Source organism: Balaenoptera borealis (genome assembly GCF_965194805.1).
Source record: "Balaenoptera borealis genome assembly, chromosome: 2".
NCBI classification, from domain to species: Eukaryota; Metazoa; Chordata; class Mammalia; order Artiodactyla; family Balaenopteridae; genus Balaenoptera; species Balaenoptera borealis.
The window spans coordinates 62,114,592-62,129,226 of NC_138867.1; the positions used below are offsets into that span (position 1 = coordinate 62,114,592).

Genomic DNA, 14,635 nt, shown 5'->3' on the forward strand with positions numbered 1-14,635 from the left:
GGCCAGTGTTTATGGAGGGCTGCAGTCTTGGTATTCTTCCTTTCCCAGATGAAGAACTGGGATTCAGAGAGCACGTTATGGAAGGGCCGCTGGAATCCAAACTCTTCATCTCTCTACACTACTGCCTCTCTCACAGGATTCCAGTTGTTCCTGACCAGACAAGAGTAGCTTACAAAGTGTTTGCAGATTTCTTGATCTCATATGCCCGATAACACGCCTATGGGGTTGGCAGTGTCAGCCCCAATTTACACACAAGGAAACAGAACCTCAGAGAAGTTATATGATGTTGCAAGGTTGTAAGATAGCAAATAGTGGAGATAAGACTAAAATCTGGTCTTTCAACCGCAAGTGCAATCAGAGTTCCTCTGTTCCCCATGGGGGGCCCAGCTAATTCCCCTCCATACATGATTCCTTCTCAATTTAACCATATTGGTTTCATTCTTTTCCAAGAGTTTTTGACAGATGTTGCCTTTCCTAAAGGAAAAGTGAATCTCCACTATGCTTTAATAGGCAAAACCATTCTTGATGAAAGAACTTCAATTCCCTATGGAATTTCCATCCCAGAAGCATATCTAAATAATGGAGGGGTTTAGTTGAGTGCAGTTGGAGATAATTGAGAAGGTGGAGCAGGAAGCTGGCAAGAGCCCAAGTTCTCTCAAAGAAGACTCCAACTTCTGCAGGTGGCCTTGCTTGTTATAGACACAAGGCATTATCATCGAGAAGCCAGAAATTTCCAGAGCTAGAAACAGGAAAATGAGACCTGGGTATGAGCCTAGGGCAGTTCAGGAATGATATCTTCTATCTGGCAAAGCCCCCCTGTCCTGTGTTATTGTAAAATGTTACTGCTTAGTCTCATGCATTTGGCTGGTGTGAGCCAGTTATTAATTTATAAACGAAGGAAATTTTATTAATTTTTCTTTGTTTATACAGCAGCAATGAAACAGAATGATAAACTTACTGGAGAATGAGGAACAGAATACAGGAACAGAAGTAGTCTAGATCAGAAGGAGTTGCTTTGTACAGTGGTCCCCAAATTTCAATCTTGCAGTTTTCCTCAGTAAATAGATCATTTCTCCGTATTTCTCTATATTTATTTATTTATAAAGTACACATGCTCTTGGTACTTCACTCAAAATCTACTTTTTAAAATACATAGAAAATGTACATGCTCAAGAAATGAGGAAAAAATAAAAAGAGGAGTTCTAATATTCTTTTTGCTCCTCAATGAACTGTCTCACTCCACTTTAGAAAACCCTGGCTCTTCTAAAGGATATACCTCATCTTGCAGTAACATTTGTGTCTTGAGTTTTTCAATTATAATTAAACTTTTAATTATATGTCTAATATTAACGGTAATGGTTTTCTCTCATAAAGTCCTTATCAATCTAAAAATCTGTTTTCTTTCATCGAGGTGAGTGATTCTCAAAGTATGGCACCCAGACCAACAGTATCATCATCCCTCGGGAACTTGTTAAAATGCAAGTTCTTGGGACCCACCCCAGAGATCCAGAATCAGAGATTCCTGGGGGTAGGGCCCAGCAATCTGTTTTAACTGGCCTGTGTTTTTAAACCAGGTGATTCTAATGCACACTGAAGTATAAGAATCCCCACCGAGGTCCTTAGGTCAACCGAATCTTATTGTTGTCAACAGTCTTCTAGAATGTGTTTTAAATGTGGGAAATGTCAAATTGGAGATGTGATTGGTGTTCCTTACAATTTCAGGATTTACTTCAGATGCAGTATGAAGGAGTAGCTGTGATGAAAATGTTTGATAAGGTTAAAGTGAATGTAAACCTTCTCATATACCTGCTGAACAAGAAATTCTATGGGAAGTGAAGTGCCTGAAGAAATCTCATGGATTCTGTATCACCTGGATTAGGAAATGAATCTGTTTAGTATTTTTGTTTTTAAACATGATTGAAATCACTGCTTATAAACGTGTGATTTTTTTTTTTAAAGACCAAAACTGTTCCGAAGAATGTACCCATGTGCCTTTTTGATAATCCGATTCTGCAGTAGAATGATACACAAAATGAATTAACGTAAACACTGCCACATTGTACTGTGGTGCAGGTACTCTGATTTAAAACTTTGGATATTCTGTGATTTGTTTTAAAGTAGGGAGAAAATAACATTAGCTGATTAGGGACAAATGTGTAAACCTATTTTCCTATAAAAAAATTTTTTAAATGTCCCATTTGAATACTGTAAGTCTTCATAGATTTTTTTTTGATCTGTGGAGAAATGGAACCTGAATTATTTGTAATGAATTATTTAGAGAGATACTTGGTTCTAAGCCCCACCTTCTGGGAGTTATCGATTTTAAAGAAAACTTTTGTGCAATTCAAAGTGAAGTTTTTATAAGTAATTGAAAGTGACAGTACAATAACACTTTCTGTATAAAAGTATATATTTTATGTGATTTATTCCTACTAAATGAAGTGCACTACTGCCTCATGGTAAAGACTCTTGGACCCAGAGCCTCTCAGTGACTAAGGAACAACGTGGATAGAGATCATAGGCCTCACCCCACCTCCACCTTTCACAATTTATTTGAATATTTCAATTGTGCCTCTCAATTTTTTGTAATGCAATAAAATCAGTATCTGGATGGTTTTTAAATGTATTCTTTGAAAATTGTTTTATGTAAAATAAATGTTACTGAATTACATTAATTTGACTTCTGTCTGAATAAATCCAAATCATTTAGTGGGTAGGAGAAGGTTCTTGGTGGGACTTTTGGGGAAAAGAGGTACAGTTGACCCTTGAAACAACACGGGTTTGATCTGTATGGGTCTACTTACACATGAATTTTTTTCAATAAATAACTGTAAAAAAAACATAAATTTCTTTTCCACATCTTTTTATTTTTGATATCTGGTATTAATAATATGTATAACATCTACAGTGTTTTATATAAGACAATATTAATGTAGGTACTGACAGATTTGTTTTATAAACAGATGACATAAACTTACAGTATTGATAAATACAGTGCAGTACTGTAAATGTATTCTCCTTATGATTTTCTTAATAACCTTTTCTTTTCTCTAGCTTACTTTATTGTAAGAATACAGTACGTAATACATATAACATACAAAATGTATGTTAATCAAGAGTTTATGTTATTGGTTAAGACTTTAGGTCAACAGTAGGCTATTAGTAGTTAAGTTTTAAGAGAGTCAAAAGTTACAATCAGGGCTTCCCTTGTGGCGCAGTGGTTAAGAATCCACCTGCCAGTGCAGGGGACACGGGTTCGAGCCCTGGTCCAGGAAGATCCCACATGCTGCGGAGCAACTAAGCCTGTGCTCTGCAGCAAGAGAAGCCACCACAATGAGAAGCCCACGCACCGCAACGAAGAGTAGCCCCCACGCACCGCAACGAAGAGTAGCCCCTGCTCACCGCAACTAGAGAAAGCCCGCGCACAGCAAGGAAGACCCAACACAGCCAAAAATAAATAAAAAATAAATTCTTAAAAAAAAAAAGTTATACTCAGATTTTTGACTGTGTGTGTGGGGTGGCACTTCTAACCCTCACATTGTTTAAGGGTCAACTGTAATACATCTACAGCTGTGCCATTTAGGGTATAGTTTATGGGGAGGAAAAGTAATTTTCCCTCTACCCTTCTAAGTTCTTGGCTGAGACCTACCCCCCCCCAATAATAAAAGATAGATTAACAGGAGAAAACAGAGGTTTAATAATGCATATACCTCCTATATACATGGGAGACACATAGGAACTATCTGCCTAACTATACCCTCACTTACTGTGCTTTGCCTGCTCCCCCAAATGGCCCAAGCCACCACCTTAAATACCATCTCCAGCTAAAGGCAAAAGATGATTGGGGGAGCAGTTAGGGGAGGTAATCAGGCAAAGCAGAGTAAATGAGGGTATAGTTATGCAGATTTAAGTCTCTGCCTTTTCCACTGATAAGAGTTTCTAGAGGTTTAGTCATTCTTCTCTTCCTTGTTCAGAGAAGGAAACACCCTTAACGAATGGAGATTTCCCTTGTAAATGTAAATGTCTTTTAAAAGAGTGTAACTTTACTTGGTTTTCAGAGCTTCTCCTATATCTGCTGTTTTTCAAAAATAACCAGCTCAAAGTAATCCTTCTACCAGAGAGGCATATCGTGGGGATGGCAAATTTTCCCCTTCAAGAGTGAGCTGCTGGGACCAAGAGATCCAAAACCCTGTGGCTGACACAAGGTAGAAGTTTGTTTTCTCAAAGGTAAGTGAGCAGTCCCACAAGTTACCAGGGATCCAAGCTGGCCAGTTGGCTCTGTCCTTGTCACTGATTCCTGGCTGGCAGGAAGGGGGAAAGAAGTCCGGGGCAAGTCGTTTTGTTTCAAGTTCCGTATGTTATTTCTGCTTACAGTACGTTGGCCAAAACTTAGTTACATGGGGCTTCCCTGTAACTAGAATCCATCTGCCAATGCAGGGGACATGGGTTTGAGCCCTGGTCCGGGAAGATCCCACATGCCGCGGAGCAACTAAGACCGTGCGCCACAACTGCTAAGCCTGCGCTCTAGAGCCCATGAGCCACAACTACTGAGCCCATGTGCCACAACTACTGAAGCCCGCACACCTAGAGGCCGTTCTCCACAACAAGAGAAGCCACTGCAATTAGAAGCCCATGCACCGCAAAGAAGAGTAGCCCCCGCTTGCCGCAACTAGAGAAAGCCCACACACGGCAACGAAGACCCAACACAGCCAAAAATAAAATACGTAAATTAAAAAAAAAAAAAACTTAGTTACATGGCCATGACCAGCTTCAAGAGAGGCTGGGAAGTAAAGGTCCTAGCTAAGTCATGTGCCCAATTAAAACCCAGGGGTAGAGAGGGAGGTGGTTCTATTTGTAAAGAAAGGGAACAGTGATACCTGGGGACCAATCAGCTGTCTCTGCCACAACAGTAATCCAGACTCTCGAGCTGGACCCCCCTCACGCCAACACTTTGTATTCTGTTCATTCATTCAACAGGCTTTATTTTCCACGGAGTTTACCCAGTATTCAGAAACAGTTCGCTTATGCCCATTTGGCACACTAAACTTGAAGGTAAGCCTGACAGAATTTGGAAAATTCAAATTTGAAAGAGTAGAATCTGCTACTTTAATGATTGTTTCAGGCTATACAGATTTTTGACAGAGGTAATACCTTGGAACAATGTTGTCTCAGCAGTTTGTAGATGTGGTTTTTTTTTTTTTTTTTAATGCATTACCTTTACTACAGGCTTCTGTAAAAGGCATCAAATAAACATACAGTAAAGCTTCACCTTGAGAATAAACCTGCCTGTACCCTACAGCTAGCATTAGGTGAGGAATAGGAACTGGTAGGAGGTAGGAGTTAAGTTAAGCTTCCTTCTTCATGCTCTAGGGAAGACTTTTAGTGGAAATGTACAGGAGGAGCCAAAATTAGGGAAAGATGTTTGGAGGTAAAAGCCAAACTTTCACAGCCTCTCAAAAAGGGGCTTGTCTTAAATTACCTTTACTGATGCTTTGTCTTTTTTGTGGATTCTATCTAGGGTCACTCTTTCAGACAGAAGAACTTCTTTAGTATGTAAGATGGCTTACAATAAATTGTCTCAGGTTTTGTTTATCTGGAAAAAAAAGGCGGGGGGGGGGTCTCATCTTAACTTACTCCAACACTGAGTGACATGCTTGAGTGTTTTTTTTTTTTAATAGAATTTTTTTTTTTTTTGGCTGTGTTGGGTCTTCTGTGCGAGGGCTTTCTCGAGTTGCGGCAAGCGGGGGCCACTCTTCATCGCGGTGCGCGGGCCTCTCACCGTCGCAGCCTCTCCCATTGCGAAGCACAGGCTTCAGATGCGCAGGCTCAGTAGTTGTGGCTCACGGGCCTAGTCACTCCGCGGCATATGGGATCTTCCCAGACCAGGGCTCGAACCCGTTCCCCCTGCACTGGCAGGCAGATTCTTAACCACTGCGCCACCAGGGAAGCCCTTGAGTGTTATTTTTATGGAGAAAGATCTTTCTATCATGCCAACATCCTCGAGGGAAGCTGTGAAATGTTTTCTCTCTGTTGACCCCCAAGATGAGGTTATTGTTGAAGATATTACCAACCGCTTTTTGTTTGAGATCTTTAAGGGACATGGATGAATGAGTGACCCAGAGAAGGAGGCAGGTAAGGAGAACAAGGAGCCACCGGAGGCATGGGTGCAACAATTGTTGGAGCCGAGGCCCGTGCCTCTCCCAGGAGGATGGAAGCAAGCCCCAGCTGGGGAACCGTTGTTCCTTACAACCCTGAGCCACTAGGACTGTTGACCAGTGTAGGGGAGGGAAAATAATCTTCCCTATACCCTCTGAGTTTTTTACTGAGACCCCCTGTAATAAAAGATTAACAAGAGAAAAACAAATAGTTGATTAACATGTATGCCTCATGTACACAGGGAGATACTCAGGAAAACTGAATAAAAATCCCCCAGATGGCCCAAGCTACCACCTTAAACACTATCTTCAACTAAAGACAAAATGCTGAGGGGGTAGGTGGTGGGGCAATTCTCAGGAAGGTGAGAAGAGGAAATAAAGGCCCTGCAGATAAGACTCTGGAGGAAGTGATCTCTGATAACAGAGCTCTTCCTGGCAAGTCCCCTTTCTAATGTGAATTTCCTTTACAAAGGGTAACTTCAACCCTGTTCTCAGAGCTTCTCCTGTGTCTGCAGTTTCTCAATATAAGACTACGCCAAAGAGGCATATTTTGGGGTGGCATATTCTGCTACCGTTCACCAGCTTCCTCCCCAGGGCTCGTAGCTTTTCTTACTCATAGGAAGAAGGGAAAATAATGATTTTGCTTTTTAAAACACTTAGCAATTGAAACACTAACTTCATTTTTGCATAGCTGACTCCTGTATTTGGATGTATGTTTGATCATGTTTCCACTGTTACAAAAATGATTTTTGGTCTGGAACGCTGAGGGGGTCCATGCCTGCCCCGAACTCCACTTTTTAGCACCTGGAACTTAAAAAGGCAAAAAGGACTTAACAGGGCTCTAGCTACTCTCAAAGAATGTGCTCTAGTGATCTCCAAGGGAGGGCAAGCCTTTGCATACTTTAATATTCTGGAAGTTTGTGATGAAGAAAGAGACCAAATCAGTGAGATCACCGTCTGACATGACATACATTAAAAAAAAAAATTACAAGCCCAAAATGGACTCATTTTCGCTTCCCACCCCCATCGCAGCAAAGCAAGACTTGATTGCAGTTTCAACCCCGCCCAGAAATGTGACCTTTAAAACAGTCAATCTTAAATTTCTGGATCAACACTATTGAGCTAATCTGCATGATAAAGACCCCTGCAGTTCCCTTCCCCCAAAAGAAGATGGCCTGGCTTGAAACAAATCCTTTCTTTTCTTTTGCTTAGACCTTCTTTCCCCACCCTCCACCAGCCTATAAAAACCCCCTCAGTGTGCCTTTCTAGTTGTTACATGGGATGATGCCTGATTCTTGCATCTTTCAATAAAGCCAATTAGATCTTCAAATTTACTCAACTGAATTTTGATTTTTAACACACATCTCCCTTATGTCACTGAAAGACCAGAACCATGAGGTGTATGTTGGTGTATGTGCGTGTGGTCAGGCACTAATGAGAGGTGCTGTTCATGATGTAATTTTTACAACTTGGACTGTGGTTAAGTAGGGGTTTGTGGTACTCCTCAACATTCCAAGAGGCAAACCACAGAACTCTGAATGGTGGAAGTTGTCTCTATTTTGAGAAATTCTGGCGAGTACTGGGTGGTCTAACTGCTGATCAGCTTTTTGAAAAATCCATTGCCCCTATTACTGAAACCAGGACTTAGTAACAGGTTAAAATAGAGCCTTCTGAGTCATCCTCTAAGCTCCAGAGGACAGAGACTGTTACAGTCACTGCTGTATGTCCAGAGCCTGGCAGTGCCTTGAAAATGGTGGGGAGGTAGAAGCCCAGCATCGGGTCCTGCCAGGGGGTTGAGAAGGAGAGAGACCGCCACCACCTCTCAGGAGTCCCAGTATGGCTTTTGGCCCTTGTATAAATGGGACAGTTACTGATTATCTCAGTTTAACAGTGCATATGCTCTCTCCAAATAAAATAGCTCATACAGATTGTCTAGGTTGCCTCACTGTTGTTTCCTCAGAGTATAACATCTCTTAGCTAAAATATATTGGAAGGTGTGATGGTTAATTTTATGTGTCAACATGACCTGGCAAAGGGATGCCCAGATAGCTAATAAGATACTATTTCTGAGCATATCTGTGAGGGTATTTCCAGAGTAGATAAGCATTTGAATCTGCAGACTGAGTAAAGATTACCCTTACCAGCGTGGACAAGCATCCATCATCCAATCTGTTGAGGGCCCAAAAAGAACAAAAAGGTGCAGGCAGGGGGAATTCTCTTTCTCTCTTCTTGAGCTGGAACATCTGTCTTCTCCTACTCTGCGACATCAGAGCTCCTGGTTCTCACGCCTTCAGACTCTGGGACTTAACACCAGTAGCCCCCCAGTTCTCAGGCCTTCAGTCTCAGACTGGGAGCTATACCATCACTTCCCCTGGTTCTCAGGCCTTTGGACTCATTGAATTATACCACTGCTTTCCCGGTCACCAGCTTGCAGACAGCAGATCATGGTGGGACTTCTTGGCTTCCATAACCATGTGAGCCAGTTTCAATAGTAAATCTCCTCTTACATACGTCTCTATGTATCCTATTAGTTCTGTTTCTCCAGAGAATCCTCACTAATACAAAAGGGAAATGAACAGACATGAGAAGTGAAAGATATTGAGTTCACCTTATATAACTTGAACAAGTTTCTATTGTTTTCTTTTTAACAGATACTGAATTTGACCTCTTACTAGCACTCCAAACCACAGGGATAGTCTACCATTCTGTCCATGGTATACTTAGTGGAAATGCATTGTTGACCTATTATAAAAGATTAACTTTACTTCTAAACCCAAAATACCAATGCAGGTTTGTATCAACAAAAGGTGGAAACAGGACTTCCGTTGGTTAGCTTGTACCGTGATTACAGATCTACTGTTTGCTTTAAAAACAAATGTAGAGGGGCTTCCCTGGTGGCACAGTGGTTAAGAATCCGCTTGCCAGTGCAGGGGACACAGGTTCGAGCCCTGGTCTGGGAAGATCCCACATGCCACGGAGCAACTAAGCCTGTGCACCACAACTACTGAGCCTGCACTCTAGAGCCCGCGAGCCACAACTACTGAGCCCATACGCCTAGAGCCCGTGCTCTGAAACAAAGAGTATCCACCGCAATGAGAAGTCCACGCACCGCAACAAAGAGTAGTCCCCGCTCACCGCAACTAGAGAAAGCACAGCAACGAAGACCCAATGTGGCCAAAAAATAAATTTAAAAAATAAATAAATTTATTTTTTTAAAAACTATAGAGATATCCGAACAAAATCTGGAGAATCGCACACCTAATTTGAATACAACTTGATTTCATTTTGTAGAGGCCTGGATATCACCACTGTTAGCTTCCAAAAGGAAATTACTAAGGCAAGTTTTTGGGATATAGTGTTGTCCTCAGAGGGCTTCAAACAGGGGAGGAGTAACTGGAATAGCTGAAGCAGGTAAGTATCTAACGGGTTTAAACAAAACTGCTTTCATAGGATCTTGGGATTAAAACTTTCACCATTTGGATAGTACATTTGTTTTAAAACACTACTAAATCCCAAAAACACTATGAGAGGATAGCTAGTGACTCATTTTGGTGCCAGACAAGTTCAAACGGGAAATGAAAACTGGGAACCAATATTAAGTGGTTCCAATATGAATGACGCTGCAATGATGAGATTTCATTTCCAAGGGATATTAACATGTTAGGTAGCCATCTCTGGTTGGGTCAATTTTCTACTCCAGGGAACCTGCATGTATTTGCTCTAAAACCAGCAACAAAAAGGTTTTGGTATGGGTAACATGGAACAAAAGAAGTAGAGAGATTGATATCTTCTTCAAGAAGCCCTAAAGAGCACACAAATATTACAGGAACTTTTGTAGAGAAAACAGAACATCACGAACAGACCATAACACAAAATGGGAAATTAATCACAAAAAAGCCAGTCAAAACTTCCAATAACTTACAGATGGAAGAAGATAGAATGAAGTTGACAAAATATTTAGGCCTGAATTACATATGTGAACATATCAAAACTCGCAAAATGTAGCCAAAGTGGTCATTTCAGGGAGAAGAAGTGAAAATTAAGCTAAGCAATCTGTTCAAAAGGTTAGGATAATTAAGAGCAAATCCAAAGAAAGTAGAAAGAAGGAAAATTTTAAAAGGCTGTGTGAAAATTAAGGACACTAAAATTAAGCAATAAAAGCATCAAAACAAAAAGATGGGCATTGAAAAATGGTCATTTCCAACCTTTGGCCAGATTCATCAAGGGGGAAAAAAAGCAAAAATAAGTTATATTAGGAATAAAAGTGAGGCCAAAACTACAGATAAAATAGATACCTTTAGAAGAATAAAATGTGGTTATATAATACAAGGAAATATCAATACTATAGTTTAGAAAATTTAGATATACAGGTATCAAACAGGTAAATCTAAAAAAATGCAAACTGCAAAAGTATTCTTAGAGTATGTTACTCTTCGTGTAAATATTTAAAACACACAAAACAATACTAAAAAAAAAAAAAAAAATTGAGGGGAAACACATGTACTAAGCTAAAAGTACAAAAATGTGGATGAGAAAGTTACTCTTCCAGGCAGGTAAAAAGAGTGGAATCAGAAAAGGGAAATGAAAAAGCTTAAACAATTTTATATATATATATATAATTTAATGCCATGGGTGTTATATTAGGCTCTGTAGTTTTCTATGCTTGAAATATTGTGTCATTTAAAGAAAAGCAATACAAACTATATGGAATCCAGTTCTTTTTCCCCCTCAAAGCAGTGGTTTTCAAAATGTGTCCCCAGCAGCCTCAGCATCAGCTGGGATCTGGTTAAAAATGCAAATTTTCAGTCCATTTCCCAGACCCACTGAATCAGGAACTCCGGAAATGGAGCTTAGCACTGGGATTTAACAAGTCTTCCTGGTGATTCTCATCCATGCTAAAGTCTGAGAACCCTGTCTTAGAATATTGTTACTCAAAACTTTGGTCTGGAAACCCTCAGACATTACCATCACCTGAGGGTGCTTGTAAAAGTGTAGAATCTGATGTTATAGGTCTTGGATGGAACCCAGGAATCTGCACTTGTGCATGTTAAAAGTCAAAACCACTGGTTTTTTTTGTTTGTTTGTCTGTTTTATAACACCTTTATTAGAGTATAATTGCTTTACAATGGTGTGTTAGTTTCTGCTGTATAACAAAGTGAATCAGCTATACATATACATATATCCGCAAAGCTCCTCCCTCTGTCTCCTTTCCACCCTCCCTATCCCACCCCTCTAGGTGATCACAAAGCACTGAGCTGATCTCCCTGTGCTATGCGGCTGCTTCCCACTAGCTATCTATTTTATATCTGATAGTATATTTAAGTCCATGCCACTCTTTCACTTTGTCCCAGCTTACCCTTCCCCCTCCCCGTGTCCTCAAGTCCCTTCTCTACGTCTGCGTCTTTATTCCTGTCCTGCCCCTAGGTTCTTCAGAAACTTTTTTTTTTCCGATTCCGTATATATGTGTTAGCATATGGTATTTATTTTTCTCTTTCTGACTTACTTCACTCTGTATGACAGTCTCTAGGTCCTTCCACCTCACTACAAATAACTCATATTTCATTTCTTTTTATGGCGGAGTAATATTCCATTGTATATATGTGCCACATCTTCTTTATCCATTCATCTGTCGATGGACACTTAGGCTGCTTCCATGTCCTGGCTATTGTAAATAGAGCTGCAATGAACATTGTGGTACATGACTCTTTTTGAATTATGGTTTTCTCAGGGTATATGCCCAGTAGTGGGATTGCTGGGTCATATGGTAGTTCTATTTTTAGTTTTTTAAGGAAACTCCATACTGTTTTTCACAGTGGCTGTATCATTTTACATTCTCACCAACAGGGCAAGAGGGTTCCCTTTTCTCCATACCCTCTCCAGCATTTATTGTTTGTAGATTTTTTGATGACGGCCATTCTGACCGGTGTGAGGTGATAACTCATTGTAGTTTTGATTTGCATTTCTCTAATGATTAGTGATGTTGAGCATCCTTTCATGTAAAACCACTGTTTTTGAAGGTAAATTCACTTTTTGGTGGCTGCTCAGCTAGCAATTCACAATCTTTAGAGAACACTAAAGTGAGGAAGAAATACCTCTTTCTGTTCCACTCTCCTCCTTTGTTCCGTGTATTGCAGCCCCACTCTAATGGATACTTTAGTTAATATGCACAAAGAATTTAAGCATTTCATTCTTTCAGCAGCCCTCTTTTTGTCACTAGAGGTACATTCTGTTCTAATAATGAAGCACAAAAAGAAAAATTCCTTTTAAACTTTACAGTTTTAGAAAATGGTTATAACATTTTCCAGCAATGAAACAGATAAAATTTAAAAGTATAGTCAGAAAAGTTCATGAAGAACCTAGTGGTAAGACAGGAATTAAGACACAGACCTACTAGAGAATGGACTTGAGGATATGGGGAGGGGGAAGGGTAAGCTGTGACAAAGTGAGAGAGTGGCATGGACATATATACACTATCAAATGTAAAATAGATAGTTAGTGGGAAGCAGCTGCATAGCACAGGGAGATCAGCTCGGTGCTTTGTGATCACCTAGAGGGGTGGGATAGGGAGGGTGGGAGGGACGGAGTTGCAAGAGGGAAGAGATATGGGAACATATGTATGTGTATAACTGATTCACTTTGTTATAAAGCAGAAACTAACACATCATTGTAAAGCAATTATACTCCAATAAAGATGTTAAAAAAAAAAAAGTATAGTCAGAGTATTCCATTCTTAAGGCTATACATACATATATACTTGCATGTGATTACAATTTCTTGAATGATGGACAGAAACTTTTAACAGTGGTCATCAAGCAGATGTGGCTCTTAGAAGGGAAGGCTGAAGATACTTTTACTTTTCATTTTATATCCTTGAACTGTTACAATATTTTGTCACATGTATTAATTACTTTTATATTTTACCCTGTATTTGATTCTGAGATGGCCTTTCTTTGTGTTTAAACAATCCTGCAATTGAGATGCATCTTACAAGCAATGGTATGTCACAGTTTAATTGGCACCATTGTTTTTCTTGCTTGTGGTACATAAATCAAAATGACGTTTTGAAATCAGTGGCGTCTTAGGGTTGATAAAAAATAAATAGTATGTTGATAGAGAATGAAGAAATATCTAATTTTAATGATTCACATCTACTCTTGGATATGTTTTCCTCCGAGAATTGAATAAGCAATTTTTAAAAAAATAGCGTCAATGAATTGGGTTATTCGGTAATTTACTGAGCAACTTCTATGTACAACAAGACGCTGTGCTCTGAGGATGATAAGGGGAATACAGGGAAGAACGAGATGGTCTCTGCTGTATTTTCTCCACTGGTTTAAATGTCAGGGCGCTCCTTGGGGAATGATAACTGCGCGAAATTCCCTTTTTAAAAAGCTTAGAAACCTGACCAGTGACTCTCAATAGCAGTTTATCAGACCCAGGGTGCAGAACACACCCCGACATCTGGGAGGAGAAGGGGCTGCGGGTAAACTTTCCCAGAAACGGTCCGTTGAGGGGACCCATTTCCCTTTGCGGTCTGAAAGACGCGCTCACTAGATATGCTCTCTAAACAAAATAATCTGCGGGCTCCTCCCCGCGGAGCCTCAGCCGCGCTGTCCCCCAGGGGGCCCTCAGCCAGAGGCTCGAGTGTCCTCCCCCCCCTTGACTTGAATTTGGCCGAACTCCATTAAACTCGGGTCGCAGCGTCCGGAAAGTGTGAGTTACCTGGGCACTTCGCCCTCCGGGCATCCCGCTGGCAGGAGGCGCCCGAGTAGTGCCCGGCGCGCGGGGAAAGCCCAGCCCGCCCGCCTTCTGGAAGAGGCCGCGCGGGTGGGTCCAGCGCGCAGCTCGGCTGAGAGCTCTGGATAGAGGGAGAAAGTTGCAGCCGTGCCCGAGTGCGAACGCGGAGAACCTGTTCTTGGTACCGGATGATCGTATCCACTCGCAGTCATTGTGTCGAAGAAATAAGTGCCCGACGTATGAAATATCTAAGTAGCGAAACAAAGGGAAACGAGTAAGAAACGTCAAGAATTCTATTGAAAGCTAAGAGCCCCTTCTCAGCGGGCAACCCTGTCTCTCTACAGTATAAACTTTTAAATCCCACTATCCCCAAATTACTAAAACACAAGTCACTTTCAAACTTGTAGCTGAACGCCGAATTTTCAAATGCGGCGCAGTGCTCGGCCTGAGGTCAGACCCGAGGGCAGGGAGGGGCGCATCCCTGATCGGAGGTTCTCTGCCAAAGTCTTTGCTCCCCGAGAGCAAAGGCTCCCGCCAGACTGAGTTACTGGTAGCTTCGCGGGTCCAAGGCGAAGGCCAAGGAAACAACGTCTTAGTTGCGGGGCAGTGTCTAGCAGCCGGGGCGCGGGGCGGGCGGCGCACCGGGAGAGAGGGCCGGCTAGGTCGCCGAGCGCCGTGGGTGGCCCAGCGGCGGCAGAGGGACCGGCGGGCGGCGGCCGCGTCGAGGCGCACACTCGACGCCA

The 14,635-nt window shown here is 41.5% G+C and overlaps 2 protein-coding genes and 1 long non-coding RNA gene across 4 annotated transcripts in view; 2 read left to right on the forward strand and 1 right to left on the reverse strand.

The window, feature by feature from the left end:
- IQGAP2 (IQ motif containing GTPase activating protein 2) overlaps positions 1-2,675 on the forward strand; it is a 290,309-nt gene extending 287,634 nt beyond the window's left edge. For both annotated transcript variants that reach the window (XM_082375039.1, XM_082375038.1), the window contains exon 36: positions 1,723-2,675. In XM_082375039.1, the coding sequence (XP_082231165.1) occupies positions 1,723-1,836 (114 nt within the window). In that variant the 3' untranslated portion in view covers positions 1,837-2,675. The remainder of the gene's footprint in view (positions 1-1,722) is intronic.
- Positions 1-14,635, forward strand: part of CRHBP (corticotropin releasing hormone binding protein) — a 481,877-nt gene that overhangs the window by 11,921 nt on the left and 455,321 nt on the right. The gene's annotated exons all lie outside the window — the stretch shown is intronic.
- Positions 7,505-14,626, reverse strand: LOC309622510. Its single transcript, XR_014240930.1, has 3 exons — positions 14,535-14,626; positions 13,878-14,140; positions 7,505-8,710 (listed from the first exon to the last, which is right to left on the reverse strand). It is a non-coding gene; the product is annotated as an uncharacterized lncRNA (long non-coding RNA).